Below are 16,571 nucleotides of genomic sequence, written 5' to 3'. Positions count from 1 at the left end.
ATCCACTCATGAACCTGAGGAGCACATTAAGAAAACAGGCGTGGCTAAAGCGATTTAAAAACAGCAGAATGAAACCACAAACTAAAACAAACAAAAGTTTACAAAACACAATAATGTGCTAACTAACCCTGACTGGAACAAACACCTTCAGGAGGATCTGACCACAGGGGTCATCAATAACTTCCTTAACACCAATCACGTCTCCAGTGAGAGAAAGAGTGATGATAAAGCATGCATTAGGCCTCATACCTGGGTTTGCCTCAATGTGAGTGGGGGTTTGGTGCAGGGGCCACACACACACACGCAAATTACAGCGCTCATGTGTTTGTTACCCCCTCAGCCAAGTGGTGCCATCTTCCAGCAGTTGTTTATTATTGAAATGCTGAAGGCGTATCCTGTTGCAGAGGTAATACATCATCACATAAAGCAGCCGCCGGTTTGTGTGAGGCCCCCGACTCACTGTTTCCACGTCTTGAGGAAATTAGGAAAATTGAAGCATCGAGTGCTTTAATGAAAACTCTTCCTGTTTCATGTTGGATCAAGTTCCGAGTCACACAGAGGCTTTTTAGACTTGTTGCGTCTAACCCAGGTTAACTCCTTAGATTTGTTTAGCTGGAAGAGGAGCTCATAATCCAGTCACAGCGTGCGCTTCTCCTCACACGAGATAACCAGACTCAGGTCTGTGTTTATGTCACGTTCAGCTCTGTTTTTCTCACAGTTTCCACAATATAGCTTCCATGTGTACCGTAAAGTCTTAATGAAGAGACACAAGCATGCTTTGTTAGAGAGCGGCCCCTGGCACCCACTGACCTTCATCAGAAGCTGATTGTTAACCGACCAGATACACACCCTGGCTTCCTTTAATCAATATCAGACACATGCTGCACTGAGGAAGATGTTTTTAGGGCCGAGTTTCAAAGCCAGTTACGTTTTTACTGCTGAGTTTAATTATGAGTTTCTAAAAAAAACTGTCCAATCAAACCAAAAGTTGTTTGGAGCTTGGTTAGATCAGTCATATGCGTCATATTTACCCTTTTTTTCTTTAAAGCTGGGGCAGAAATCTGGAAAAGGCAAAAAAAAGGCAGGATTTGAAAATACTCCCTCCCTCTCTGTCCTAAGCTCCAGACAAACATGAGCATATGCACACGCTTCATACAGTAACCCTGTATTTCCCATACAGTAATTTATTTAATCTCATTTCATTGTAGAGTTGCCCCCAATGTATTTGCTCAGCCTCCCTTTGTCCCTGCTTTCCCCTTCCTGTTTAACAGACCACAAATGAGACAGGAATTAGCTGCTAGCCACCCCACGATCCCTCTGCCTCACTCCACGCTACTGTGGACTGCCTCCCCGGGAGGAGAGCACACAGAAACTTGGGAGATGGACCCTTGGTCTGCAGCTGTAGTGGCTTGAATTCAGTTAGCACAAACCCCCAGCACCTGGTGGCACAGCAGGCTGGTGGCCAGTGGCAGCACCAGGTTCAACCTGTGTAACAGCAGCAACAGAAAGTTTACTGATCAAGTGAGGAGTCAGGGCTGTCTGGTCCCCTGGATCTGGGGTTTGTGCTGGCTGGATTGGGATTGCTGCTGTCTGGGGGTCTGTCTCCAGAGGTGCTGGCCGCTTGTCTCCTGGTAAGGTGGTCTGTGGTGGCGGGGAGTGAGGCAGAGGACACACACTTTGATTCAAGGCTCTAGCTAACGTTAACTTAATAAACGTAACCCTGAAGCTGCAGCCGTGAGCCTTTAACTCCTTTAGCTAAAGGCTAAACTATTAGCAAAATTTTCTCTCCATCTCTGAAACATAACGATACTGACTCATTATCGTTTATTTTACTCATCTTCCCCTTTCATCATCTTTTAGAAAATTGTGAGAAAAATGTCCTCAAAACTTCCCAGACAAACACACAGTCACGTCCTCAAACTGCTTGTTTTGTCCAAACCTACAGATGTGATAAAAAATGTTGAATTGCATTAATGGAGGAATAACCAAACAAAATTATCATTTCTTTCGCCGTATTGTCTGCATTTCTTCTACTTGACTTTTGAACTTGGCATCTTGTTTGTCTGTTTCCTGTTCGTCTGTCAGTTGACCAGATCGTGGACATCTTAAAGCAGCCTGTGGTCGACGGCTCCCACTTACAATTCCCGCGGATCACTGACCTGTCGCAGATCTCTAGTGAAGCTGTTCTCCACAGCAGCGGAGACCTCGACTCTCTGGATGCTTCCCCCATCAGCCTGCCTCCAACTGTCAGCTTTGTCAATGGAAAACATGAGGTATCGTCCATACACTGAAGTGTTTCATCAACAGATTAAAATTTTAAATTGGGTCTTTTTTTTTTTTTTGCAGTTTTGGGCGTCATTTCTCTTGGTTTTGAACTAACTAACATACTGTTCACTGTCTGGGTTTAGTAAGAGATAAGCAGTTAAAATGTCCAATAACATCACTACTTTTCTATTTAGTTTAGATGTTGTTGAGAAAAACAGGTTGTCAGTCAACATTTTTGGTCATAGTCTTCACTGATGAAATAACGCTGATAGGAACGATGTCCAAAGTTACAATCCATCTACCTTTTGTTCCATTCAGGTGACATTTGCTCCAAAGCTGCCGGAGGAAGCCAGAGGAGACCAGTTTGAGACAGCCACACCTGTTCAGGTAGAGGAGGTGCCAGAAGAAGAAGAAGAAGAAGAAGGAGAAGAAGAAGAAGAAAAAGAGAAAGAGGTGGAGGAGGAGAGCGTGACGACCTTTGACTACGGTGTCATAGAAATCCAAACAGAAGAGACACCTACAGAGGAGACACCCATAGAGGACACCAGTGAGACAATCCCTCATCCAGATACATACCCAGATGTAGTTCCAGACTTGGGCGTTGACGGTGACACGGCCCCTGATGTCTTTCCTGACTTAGAGGAAGTCAAAACTCAAGAACCAGGTGATCAGACAGCAACAAGAACCACCACCATGACCCCGTATATTCACTCAGTGTCATCAGCAGCACCCACCACACCATCAGGACCAGTCCCTCCCAGTGTCTCCCAGCCTGTCACCATTGGAATCTCCACCTACGAGGACATGGAAGGCTCTGCAAGCCGTGGCATTGATGAGACTACACAGGAGGGCTCTGCAGACGGCGCTCTGCCCACCCCGGCTGCAGGAAGCCAGTCTGGTGTCATGACTGATGAGACTGAAGGGCCGGAGCTTCCTACTTTAGTACCAGACACACAGTCACCAGAGACAACCACACAGACACAGACGCAGACAGAAGACTTCGAAGGATCTGCCTCTGGAGAGGACGAAGCGTCAGGACAAGACCCACAGGAGACGCCCAGCTTTGCCAGCACGCTATCACCGACACCTGCAGCAAGTACGACAGTAACAGAAGGGCCTGTAGTTGTGCCGGCTGTTGACACAGTCACAGAAGCAGACTCAGGTGCAGAGCAGCTGTCCAGAGAGGGGGAGGTTTCTGGGGAGCAGGGTGGTCTGGTTGACCCTCAGAGAGAGGTCACTATTGCTGTTTTCCCAGATGTGGCAGCTGTGACTTTTGAGGATCAAACCACATTCGCCACAAACATTAAGGACGTGACCTCAGAGCCTAGCACACCAGAATTCTCCACACACCCCTCCCATGTTGCCACAGATGATAAGAAACATCCCGCTGTTATGGCCGAGCCTGCAGCCACAACCCCTGAAGACCACACCCCACCTGCCAGTGAGCTGCACAGAGACCAGACTGAGCATTCTACCACCATCTCCACCCAGACGATGCTTTCCACCACCTCGCCCTTGTACACTTTCGACCGCATCACCCACTCTGTCCCCCAGTGGGCTCTGAGCCCCGACCCCGCTGCCACACCTCTACCAGATGATGAATTTGTGGACTATGACACAGAGATTGCCCCCCTTCTGCCAGAGTCACGCCCTCCGATACCAGAAAGGATCCTCACAGCCACAGAGCACCCAGACAGCACCACTTATTCTGTGGAGGCCAGCACTGTGAACGTCCAAGGTACATGATCCTCATTGTTCTTTAGGCTGCTCTCAGACCTAGAGTCGTCTCCTTTGGTCTGAATCAGGGACTCATGTTGTCACAAAGTTGTATAATTGCCTAGAGTTGGTTCGTGTTCTCACGGCAGCATTTACAAGAGGACCAGATCAAATGCCTTGTGTGAGAAAGCTGCTCTTGATTGGTCAGAATTTCCATGTGGGAAAAATCCAGGAAGTAAAGCAAACGTTGAAGAAGAGTACACTTGCAAGATAAATGTGACACTTTCTAATGTCACAATGGAGGGACAACTACGCAGGTTGATTTTAGCGCTGCTCATCGTGGACTATATTGCTGTCATTGTTCATTTTAGTCAAACCATACAGTTTGAAAACGAGGCGCGGCTCCAACTAGAAAACAATGTTTTGATGCATTGGATGTGCTGAATGTGCATATTAAGGCAGTACAGGAGGAGGTGCACATTAATAATCCTCCAGGACTGTAACATGCTCATGTTTAACCCAAACAATGTGTCATGTGACTGCAGTTGCTTCACATCCAGGTCGGAACACCTTCACACCACAAACCAACTGCACCAGAGTTTGTTTGGAACCGGACTGAGACCACCTCTTCAAGAAGGTCTCGGTCTGGTTGTTTTGGTGCACACCTGAGTGTGACTGCTGTGTTCACACCTGCCCAAACGAACCACACTGAGGGGGCAAATGAACTTGAGTTCAGTTGAACCAAACCAGACAGGGCAGGTGTGAAAGCACCCTTAATTTGTTCTTAAGCTTCAGTGGTTTACCTCTGGTCTCTTCAGCCTAATCACCAGAATAAATGTTGGCAGTGTACGTTTCTACGAACTGTGGATACATTACATCTGCACATTATAATGTAGCAAATGCGTAGAAACTTTACATTTTAACAGTGCTGTTGCTAGATGTTTAGGTAGAGGTTTAGGCATAAAACGCACTTGCTTATGGTTAGAAAAAGATCATGACTTGGCTTGATATGCCTGCTTTAAGTGCCACAATCCCTGCTGGAAGATAGCAATGTCTAGGTAAAAAACAACCACTTTTTGTGGCATTATTCCTGTAGGAGATGCAGCAATGTCTCAATAAAAAAAACAATCACTTTTGCTGCCACTATCCCGGCAGAGAACGCAAGAAAGTCTCGGTAAAAAAAATAAATAAATAAAATATATATATATAAATTTTTGGTGCCACTATCCCCACCGGAAATGCAGCAATGTCTCTGCAAAAAATAACCACTTTTTGTGGCACTATCCCCACTGGAAAAACGGCAACATGTCGCCACAAAACACCCGTGTTTGGTGCCTGAAAACACAGCAACGACTTGCCAAAAAGTCTTCACACCATCCACAATCCCCTCCACTTTGCGATGACAGAGTCAGCTCTCATATAGATCATATCAAATGCCACCTGTAACCTCACAAAATAATGTCACCACCTTAAGTGATGTTCTTAAGCTTGGGAAGTAATGTAATAGTTAGCCGGGCATGCTAACGTTAGAGCAGACAATTCATAAAGCTTTTGCTCGTGTGTTTTTGGTTTATTGTGGTTGCAACTTCCCTCTCAGCCACCTTAAAGAGGTACTTGAGTAAATATACTTAGTTACATTCCACCGCTGCTGTTGCTAAGCTATTATTGGACAGTCTCTGGTCAGGGTTTAATAAATAGTTAATTATGGAGAACACCTAAACTGCAGTACATCATAGCACTGCTAATGATTCATGTTACTGGTGTTATTTAACAGACTCATGTTTGCATTGTGTCGTTTGTGTAGATCTGCTGCCGTGCTCAACCAGTGTGTGTCACAATGGAGGCTCCTGCTTCCAAAAGGGGGAACAAAATATCTGCGTGTGTGCACCTGGATACACTGGGCAGCTCTGTGAAATAGGTATACACACACACACACACACACGTCCTGTCTTTAAGCTAACCATATTGACCCCATACTGACAGATGAATGATGCGGGATAATGTGGCCTGTGTTGTGTGTCTGCAGATGTTGATGAGTGCCAGTGTAACCCGTGTCTAAATGGAGCCACCTGTCTGGATGGAGTCAACTCCTTCACCTGTCTCTGCCTGCCCAGCTACTCAGGAGAGCTCTGTGAACAAGGTCAGCTGCACCTGAGCCACGACAGAGTGCTACTGTCACGCTATGAATGTGCAAAGTCAAGGTAGTGCTGCAGTCTCTGACAGACAAATAATGAACGGACAATACGGCTTTTAAATTTGGGCCTTGTCTTAGTTTTGGCCATTATTAAAAGTCCAACTCCAGACACATTTAAAGTAAAATACTAATACTCATGTTTTGTTTCAGTTTTCCAATATAAAAGCATCACCGAGATGTAAGTGTTACCGTTAGGCCTGGACTCAGATGAAGAGTCTGTATTACACCAAAATTGGCGACTAGTAGATGTACCAGAATAGTAAGTGTAGTCAGCATCTTTTCATAAAATAAGTACATTTTTGATGTGTCAAACTTATGTACGTACAGTAAAATAACTCAACATTAACATTTGTAGTGCGTCTCAAATCACATAATTCCGTCAGTACACTTCCATGTAGCATCATATGTGCACTATGTACTCATTGATGTAGTGTGCAAATTAGGGTAGTGTTGTCTCAAACCAAACACAGCCGTTGTGCACTTAACGGAAATGACGGCCGCAAATTAGCTAGTTAGCAAACTAGCATTGGCATTTGCGTTCGCGGTACCAAATCATTACAGACTGCTAAATGAACCCAATCAACATACTGCTGGCTTATACCTGACAACAGTATAGTGGTGCTTAGTGCAAAAAACACATGTATTTGTACAATGCGGCGACGTTCACTGTCGCACAGTCCTCGGCCGCCATTTCCAGTTTGAAAAGTGGTCCCTCCCCTTCCACTACGTAGCCAAGATGGCAACCACTGAGAGCGAGAAGTGTCCATAGTTCCACACTCAGCTTCTTGACCGTTTTGAGTGCACCATCTAGGTACTCATAGTGCACTGCATTTTTCCATACTTTTCTGTCTGAACGCACTCAAAATATGAAGTGTAAGTACAGAAGTACGCGATTTTAGACACAGCATTGGTTTCACCCAGGACACATACAGCGTGTCCTGAGTGAAAGTCCTGTGTTTGTTCAACCCATCCGTCCACCCTGACCTCCAGCCTTCACAGACTTTGTCTCTCTTTATACTACGTCACCTGGCTTCCTCCTTTGCGCCTGTCATAATTACTTTGGCCACTAGAGGTCACCACCTAACAATAAACACGTCCTTTTAATGGACTAACAGCGTTCTGAACCTACCAGTAGGTGTAGCAGGCCTCTTTTAACACTTACCTATGAGGCTGATAACGTCCATTCAGTAGAGTGATAACTATGGTGTTTAATTAGTCTCAAAACCTATGCGTACACACAACAGTATCCGTGGGCGGAAAAACATTCTTGCAAGGGAGCATTTCTGCTCTGCACGCACAAAATGAGGTCTGCCAGCACAGTCGAGTGCGCTGTCAACCGTGTCTACACGCGCACTCGACTCTCCCAGAGCTGTAGAATAGAACAAGGGCTCTGGGAGACCTCAGGCACTGTCCCCGTCTCCAGTCTCAAAATGCAACGTTTTGCATTGTGCTACTTTCGATATCGTGCAAGTGTTGAGCAAAATCGAGCAGGTAATAAACAGAGAGTTGAGCATGCGTGTAGGGACGGTTGAGGGCGCGTGTAGAGAGGGTCAAGCACGTGCTTGGAGCACCCGTGGATGCTTTTCCGGTTGCGGACACTGTTGTGTGTGTCATCACACCAGTACACGTTTGCATCAAGAAAAATTAAATAAAACCAGACAAGTTGGAAACAAACCCAGAGTTTATCGAGATTACCTAAACCAGTGGTTCCCAACTGGTGGGTCACGGTCCAAAAGTAAGTCACAGGTCCATTCTGAATGGACCACAAGTGACTCGCAAGCGCGTCAAGTTTGTAAAAACACACTTTATTTTTGAGTACAGTGAATTTTCGGCACAAAGCTTTTACTTTGAAGTGTCATTTCCTGCTGTAGAGTGAGTAACTAACGGACAGCTGCTTGACAGAGACAGCAAACTAGCTCGTCCACATGGCCAAACACAAGTATGACACTGATACATTAAACTGTGTGGACCCTGAACTAATGACTAAGGAGAAATCTGGACCCCATGAATGGACCAGTTGGGAACCACTGAACTAAACAAATTTATTTGGAGGTCAAACTGAAAATGAGCTCACCTTTAAAACGTTAGTAATGATCCCTTGTTGCAGCTTACACTATAGTTAGCAGAGTCGGTCAGAACTGAAGTTTATAAACTGTGATGGATGTTTTAAATGGACTGTTTGGATTTTCAATTTGCCGTGTCTTTGAAATAAGTTTGTGTAACCTGGAGACGGAGGTTATTTTCATTTCACTGCTCATGTTCCTCCATTTGTCAGACTTCTGATGGCCCTAGCGCCCCAAGCTAATAAATATGTAGATTAATTAGTGCACACAGTGACAGACGTGCACTCAGGTGGATACAGCATGTAGTCTCCAGTCATGACAGTGTTTAGTGCTTAGCTGTGCTCCAGCACTGGGCGTTGGCTCCTCTGCAGATTAGTTCCAGCCTCTCGTCCAATATTTCTGTCATTACTCAGCAACTAATCGAGGTTCATACGCACAAGCGGACTCCAAGGATTAATATTTTCCATGAAAAAGATGTCTCTCTCGATATTATTTAAACAAAAGTAATTGGAATAATAAGGTCACATTCCTTGTTTCTAATAGTGGGGGCTGCTTGTTATTCTAACACTGAACTGAAGGCTGATTTAGCATCAGTTGTACTAACAGATTTAATCGTCGGGGTATTATTTCTAAGGAAGAAAATAAATAATTGTTAAAGGTTTGTTGGGATTTTTATCAGTGAACTTGAACTCTTAAACTTTTGTTCAGCTTATCGCAGGGTGAGAGCGCACTTTAATCAGACAGGGAAGCAGGCTTTGTGCATTTTATATACTTGTACACACACATTTATGTACTTATATTTATTCATTGGTGGATGAAGTATTTTGATCTTGAGTTATAAAAGAAAATGTTATTTAAGTAAAAGTATTAGCATCAATATATACGAAAAAGTCCTCATTATGCAGAATGGGCATTTCATAATAACATATACAGTACAGGCCAAAAGTTTGGACACACCTTCTCATTCAATGCGTTTTCTTTATTTTCATGACTATTTACATTGTAGATTCTCACTGAAGGCATCAAAACTATGAATGAACACATGTGGAGTTATGTACTTAACAAAAAAAGGTGAAATAACTGAAAACATGTTTTATATTCTAGTTTCTTCAAAATAGCCACCCTTTGCTCTGATTACTGCTTTGCACACTCTTGGCATTCTCTCCATGAGCTTCAAGAGGTAGTCACCTGAAATGGTTTCCACTTCACAGGTGTGCCTTATCAGGGTTAATTAGTGGAATTTCTTGCTTTATCAATGGGGTTGGGACCATCAGTTGTGTTGTGCAGAAGTCAGGTTAATACACAGCCGACAGCCCTATTGGACAACTGTTAAAATTCATATTATGGCAAGAACCAATCAGCTAACTAAAGAAAAACGAGTGGCCATCATTACTTTAAGAAATGAAGGTCAGTCAGTCCGGAAAATTGCAAAAAATTTAAATGTGTCCCCAAGTGGAGTCGCAAAAACCATCAAGCGCTACAACGAAACTGGCACACATGAGGACCGACCCAGGAAAGGAAGACCAAGAGTCACCTCTGCTTCTGAGGATAAGTTCATCCGAGTCACCAGCCTCAGAAATTGCAAGTTAACAGCAGCTCAGATCAGAGACCAGATGAATGCCACACAGAGTTCTAGCAGCAGACCCATCTCTAGAACAACTGTTTTCTCTCCATGAGCTTCAAGAGGTAGTCACCTGAAATGGTTTTCCAACAGTCTTGAAGGAGTTCCCAGAGGTGTTTAGCACTTGTTGGCCCCTTTGCCTTCACTCTGCGGTCCAGCTCACCCCAAACCATCTCGATTGGGTTCAGGTCCGGTGACTGTGGAGGCCAGGTCATCTGCCGCAGCACTCCATCACTCTCCTTCTTGGTCAAATAGCCCTTACACAGCCTGGAGGTGTGTTTGGGGTCATTGTCCTGTTGAAAAATAAATGATGGTCCAACTAAACGCAAACCGGATGGGATGGCATGTCGCTGCAGGATGCTGTGGTAGCCATGCTGGTTCAGTGTGCCTTCAATTTTGAATAAATCCCCAACAGTGTCACCAGCAAAACACCCCCACACCATCACACCTCCTCCTCCATGCTTCACAGTGGGAACCAGGCATGTGGAATCCATCCGTTCACCTTTTCTGCGTCTCACAAAGACACGGCGGTTGGAACCAAAGATCTCAAATTTGGACTCATCAGACCAAAGCACAGATTTCCACTGGTCTAATGTCCATTCCTTGTGTTTCTTGGCCCAAACAAATCTCTTCTGCTTGTTGCCTCTCCTTAGCAGTGGTTTCCTAGCAGCTATTTGACCATGAAGGCCTGATTTGTGCAGTCTCCTCTTAACAGTTGTTCTAGAGATGGGTCTGCTGCTAAAACTCTGTGTGGCATTCATCTGGTCTCTGATCTGAGCTGCTGTTAACTTGCGATTTCTGAGGCTGGTGACTCGGATGAACTTATCCTCAGAAGCAGAGGTGACTCTTGGTCTTCCTTTCCTGGGTCGGTCCTCATGTGTGCCAGTTTCGTTGTAGCGCTTGATGGTTTTTGCGACTCCACTTGGGGACACATTTAAATTTTTTGCAATTTTCCGGACTGACTGACCATCATTTCTTAAAGTAATGATGGCCACTCGTTTTTCTTTAGTTAGCTGATTGGTTCTTGCCATAATATGAATTTTAACAGTTGTCCAATAGGGCTGTCGGCTGTGCATTAACCTGACTTCTGCACAACACAACTGATGGTCCCAACCCCATTGATAAAGCAAGAAATTCCACTAATTAACCCTGATAAGGCACACCTGTGAAGTGGAAACCATTTCAGGTGACTACCTCTTGAAGCTCATGGAGAGAATGCCAAGAGTGTGCAAAGCAGTAATCAGAGCAAAGGGTGGCTATTTTGAAGAAACTAGAATATAAAACATGTTTTCAGTTATTTCACCTTTTTTTGTTAAGTACATAACTCCACATGTGTTCATTCATAGTTTTGATGCCTTCAGTGAGAATCTACAATGTAAATAGTCATGAAAATAAAGAAAACGCATTGAATGAGAAGGTGTGTCCAAACTTTTGGCCTGTACTGTATATTACCAGTATATTACTGGATTATAATTAAGATGCATTAATGTGTTCATCACTTTAATGTTGCAGTTAAGGTGGAGCTTTGATTACTTCATATATATGACTTTATACACTGTGTTACATGAATGCTGCTGTTCTACTAAATGTCCAGCTGAACACGTTCAGACTCTAAAAATCATCGAATATGAGTACTGAACAGCCAAATCTGATTCAACTGACATATTTATGAGCCCAAAATACTTCATTACAAGTACAAGTCGAGCCAAATATGTCCTTTCACTAACCAGACAGTAACTGTATTTACCATGAGTGCACACTGGTTGGCGTGTGCAGGTATTTTGGGCTCAGTGAATAAAGGTGAGAAGGACATTGTTGCAGTCAGGTGTTTGACCCTGGAAGGGCTAATGGTTTTTGACTGCTGTGGCGCAGAAGATTGTTCGACGTGCTGAAAGCTGTGTGTTCGTTTTTTTGGCTGAAAATGAAGAAGTGGACATTTATTCAACTGTATGCATGCTGGTGTGAAAAACTATGATGACTGTCATTTTCTAAATGCAAAACAACAAATGGAAGCCCTTTTTAGACAGGAAGTGTGCAAATTTGCAGGAAAGCCCAATCAGTCTTCTTTTTAGGGCTGTACCCAAATATTTGGATATTCGAATATTTGTTTCTATGGGTCGGTATTTGTTATGAAAATTTGGTATTCGATATTTGTTTTTTTATTTACTTTTTTTTTTACATATTTTTTTGGTGCTAAATGTAGTCTTTTTATTGTTGGTAAATGTAGGTTATCAATAAAAATCCAAACTTTTAAATTGCATTGTTAAAAATGTGAAAATATAGTATCACCTATAACTGAGCTTGTGCGCACGGCACACTTGAGCGCATCCGTCTGAGGCTGTGGATCAATGCCAGGTTTTACCACTTTATCACTATTCCCTCTAACTTGTAGCTGTTTTTTCATTATATTTTGAATTTAATATGAATTATGGAACCGTTTTTGTCAACGTTTGTTTCCCCCGTTTTGTACAATAAATTATTGTTTAAAGTTTCAACAAGTTTCTTTTGGAGTGCGTGACACAAGTGTGTTTTGAAAACGACCGTGGACTGTCACCTGCTCAATGCATCAGTACCTTTGGATGCCATGACAGTAATAGCCAATAATGTCAAAATATCATTTACAGACCGATTTAACAGACGATCACTGCTGCCTGACCCGCAGGTCCATTTGCGGGTCCCGTGGGTTACAGGTCAACCCGCGCATCACTAGTCAGCTCAGTCTATAAGGCTGTACACAACAGTAAGGCTATAGACATTATATTCTATTCAGGCCGGCAGAACCAGCAGCGCATCGACTCTACAGTGCACGGCACTGCTGATTAACCATTTTATTGCAGCACAGAGTGTCTGCCAGCAACCAATTACTTGCAGAGGCTTCCTACAACTTGTTTCAACGGTTCCGATTGTTGTGCCATCACATTTTTTTGTGGTTTGAGAGCAAAGATCCGGTCGCCGCTGTGCAAAACTCCGCAGCGCAATTAGGTCCGAAAAAACCCCGGAGTCCGCTGCCCGCCGTGAATGAATATTCGAATATTCATTATAAATTCTGCCCAAGCTCCAAATGTTAAAAAATAGTATTCGGGACAGCCCTACTTCTTTCAGCATTGGCAGTATAAAACCAAAATCGGGGAGTGCAGCAAAATGCCGCCTACCTACTTTTGTTTATACAGAATGTGCCTTTTTCGGGGCAATGGGGGGCGTGAGCAAGTAACAAATGTGTAGCTCAGCGTGTGACGTAAACAGTGACGTGGGAGGGAAGCCACGGCTAGTCAGGCGGCGATTCTCTCATAAATCGGCCCGTTCTTCACCGTCCCCGTCATCTGACGGTTAATGGCCTCTTCGTTTGCGAGGACAAGGAGGGCACGCAATTCCTTGTCTCTCCAGTTGCTCATCTTTACAGTGTCTGTCAGGTTTGTGTTTCCCTCTTGCTACTAGCTGCTCGCTAATTCCTGCTATCAGCTGTTTCCGGTTTATCCGCCGCCAGTGGGTCACACGTACGGCGTCATCAACAGCTCCTCCCACAAGTCCTCAACAGCTCCTCCAGTGGCGGAAGGCCGCCTCTGTCTTTTTAAACAAGGGTTCCAGCAATATGTCTACCCTACGAGGCGGAAAATTGGGCACCTCAGATCAACTCGCCAATCCGGCTCTGTGTGTCTAAACGCTCACAGCTTGCTGGCAAAACGGCCCAACATTCGCCGAAAATCTGGCAGTGTAAAAGGGGCTGGAGGCTGCAAGCGCATCAGCGAGGTCAGGCTGGGTTAAATATCGCGACTAAAGTACTCTACTTAGCTCCTACATTATTAGTCAAAACAATGCAACAATAAATGAAAATTAAAATGTTTAAAGAAATAGAATGGTTATTCATTTCCATATAATTTTCTGTCAAAGCCACAGGGAGCCACTGGAGACGGGCAAAAGAGCCACACTTTGATTCGGTCTATATGGGCACATTTTTTGTTTCAGAACTGAGAACGCTACGATACAATAAAGCAAATTTGAATATAAAGAAGAAAACAAACACTGTGGGGCCACAAAATCAGGCTCCCGTTGATCGTCTGTGGAGCAGCTCCAGACTTCATACCCTATGACATCACAAGTTTGAGACCTTTTACCATGACGATCTGACCTACATTAAAATATATATAAGAAGAGAAAAACAATGGAAATATACAGTAGATGAAGAATGTTTTTCTTTCCCACCTTTTATTGTCTTTCCTTCTGTTTATTGTCCGTCCTCAGCTGAGAGGTGGAGTGAACAGAAAGTGGAAACCCCCGCACCCGTATTCCCAGTCTGCAGGGTGTTTCCATCATGTGCATCCATGTATGCAGGATATATGCAGTGTGCACAACATCACGTAGATGTGCGTGTGTTCCATCCATCCTGATACGTGCAGCAGCAGATAGACGCACACAGCTGTTCTCTCGCAGCTTTCTGCCAGTGGAAAGATGGAGAGAAAAAACAGATAATTGCTGCATTATTCTGCCAGAAAGCTTTTGCAGCTGTGTGGCATTAAATCAGTGGTAAATACGGTTAAATACTGCCTCGGACTTACTCAACTTCTCCTTCATCTCCTGGACCAAGCTGTGTTTAGGCTGGCTTTCTGTCCTAAACTGATTCTGTGCTCTCAAACTGCCAGCAGCAGAGTCATGGATTAAAGCTCCAGAGACCTCACCTGACCCTCCAGGTGGCTGCACAGCGGAGTTATTACGATGAGGCGGGTTGATGATAGTGAATGCCTCGAAGCCTCGACAGCAGCTTTCCATCATGGCTCTATTGGCACGCGCGTTAGTCTGAAGCCACTGATACAAAACATCCATTGTTTACTGAGCCTGACAAAGCACAGAGCTGATTATACGGCTTACAGTCGTTGTATATCGGACTAAATGTGTGTGTGTTAGTGTGTGTTTGTGCGCTTTTGACCTGCAGACAACTAGAGAGTTATGAAGGTTAATAAAGTCCAACTGTTCGTTCAGTGAGAGGCCTTTGTACCCGCAGCTGGACCTCAGCTCTCTCTGTCTCTGGTCTGAACAGAGGTCGAACGGAAACAGAGACGAGACAATTTGATCACGGAGTGTACCCATTTATCAGCCGCATGTCAGTGTCAGCTGATATTCACCTTATTGACAGCAGTGGCCGATGTTTTTTCTGTTGTGTCACATCAATTTTACGCAGGCTGAAAAGCAGAGCTCGAGACGAACATCGTCCTGACGTCCCAGGAACAATAGAAAATGTGTCTTGGACAAACAGGGCCACCTTCAGGACAAAAGGCCGCCGTAAACTCGCTATCGACACGTCAGAGGATGCACCCTGTTGTTTCCCTGATAATGCTACATCGTAAACAACAAATCTGTGTTGACATCAGCAGGAGGAGAGCTAGTTAACGTTAGCTATTAGTAGGGCTGCAACAATTATTTTCATTGTCGACTAATCTGTCGATTATTTCTTCGATTAGTCGACTAATCATTTTATCGAAAAATGTGTTCAAATGTTGAAAAATGTCGGTCTGTCTCTCCCAAACCTCAAAATTATGTCATCTAATGTCTTCTTTCATACTCATGGGTTTTAGTTCACCATCATGGGAGAGTGTGTAAAGCTGCCAATATTTGAATGTAAGAAGCTGCAATAAGAGTATTTTGGGGCACTTTTATAGTACTTTTCTATGACTCAAATCGATAAGTCGACTACTAAAATGGTCACCGATCATTTTAATAGTCAGTTAGTCATTGATTAGTCGACTAATTATTGCAGCCCTAGCTGTTAGCTGTTAGCAGCAGGTGGCCAGAACTAACAGCTAATCTTGTAAAATGTAGTTTTTGGCGGGAAACCCAGATAAATACAGCTGCTTAAATGAGAATGTTTAAGGAGGTAGATGTGGTCATGATAAATATCTGATGGATTGATATTTGTTTAGGTCTGAGGGTGACGATCTTGACTGCTCAGCTTGTTGTGACATCTTATCTTACTATATACTGACAAAAACTCTGTCTGTGTGTGTTCCACGTTTTTCTCCTCACTGACTTGGTCAATCCATGTGAAATTTGGCACAGTGGTAGAGGGTCATGGGAGGATGCCAATGAAGCAATATTACATCATTTGGCCAAAGGGGGGCGCTATAGCAACCGATTGAAATTGCAAACTTTGAATGGGTATATCTCATGCCCCGTATGTCGTAGAGACATGAAGCTTTGCACAGAGATGCCTCTCCTCATGAGGAACACATTTGCCTCAAGAACCCATAACTTCCGCTTATATAGATTTTCTGCCATTTTGAATTTTTTGAAAAACAGTTCAAATGGATCTCTTCCTAGGAAGTTTGAGTGATCTGCATGAAACTGGGTGAACATAATCTAGGGACCAATATCTAAAGTTCCCTCTTGGCAAAAGTTGGAAAACTTACTAAAACTGAGCTTCTATAAGGCAATGAATATTGCGGAGGGCGTGGCTCATCACATAAAGGTGTATAACATCTCAAGGGTTTCACCCATCACCACGCAACTTTGTAGGCATATGACCACACATAATCTGAGGGGACCCCTCCATTATTGACCCCATCAAACAAAATGGGGGCGCTAGAGAGCTCATTTCTTATCTAGGCCTAACCGCCTTATGGATTTTTACTAAACTTGGTAGATATGTAGAACAGGACGCCTCAAGGTGACTGGAGAAATTTAACTCTAATTGGCAACTGAGTGGCGCTATAACAACAGAAAA

At 44.0% G+C, this 16,571-nt stretch overlaps 1 protein-coding gene across 2 annotated transcripts in view; it reads left to right on the top strand.

Annotated features, from left to right (window-relative positions):
* The window catches only part of vcanb (versican b), a 54,588-nt gene that overhangs the window by 29,135 nt on the left and 8,882 nt on the right, over positions 1-16,571 (top strand). For both annotated transcript variants that reach the window (XM_078162401.1, XM_078162402.1), the window contains exons 8-11: positions 2,086-2,273; positions 2,584-4,003; positions 5,786-5,899; positions 6,008-6,121. In XM_078162401.1, the coding sequence (XP_078018527.1) occupies positions 2,086-2,273; positions 2,584-4,003; positions 5,786-5,899; positions 6,008-6,121 (1,836 nt within the window). The remainder of the gene's footprint in view (positions 1-2,085; positions 2,274-2,583; positions 4,004-5,785; positions 5,900-6,007; positions 6,122-16,571) is intronic.

This window comes from Epinephelus lanceolatus, chromosome 19 (assembly GCF_041903045.1).
Source record: "Epinephelus lanceolatus isolate andai-2023 chromosome 19, ASM4190304v1, whole genome shotgun sequence".
NCBI lineage: Eukaryota > Metazoa > Chordata > Actinopteri > Perciformes > Serranidae > Epinephelus > Epinephelus lanceolatus.
Note: the sequence above shows the minus strand (reverse complement) of the source record. Positions and strands in the feature narration are given on the sequence as shown.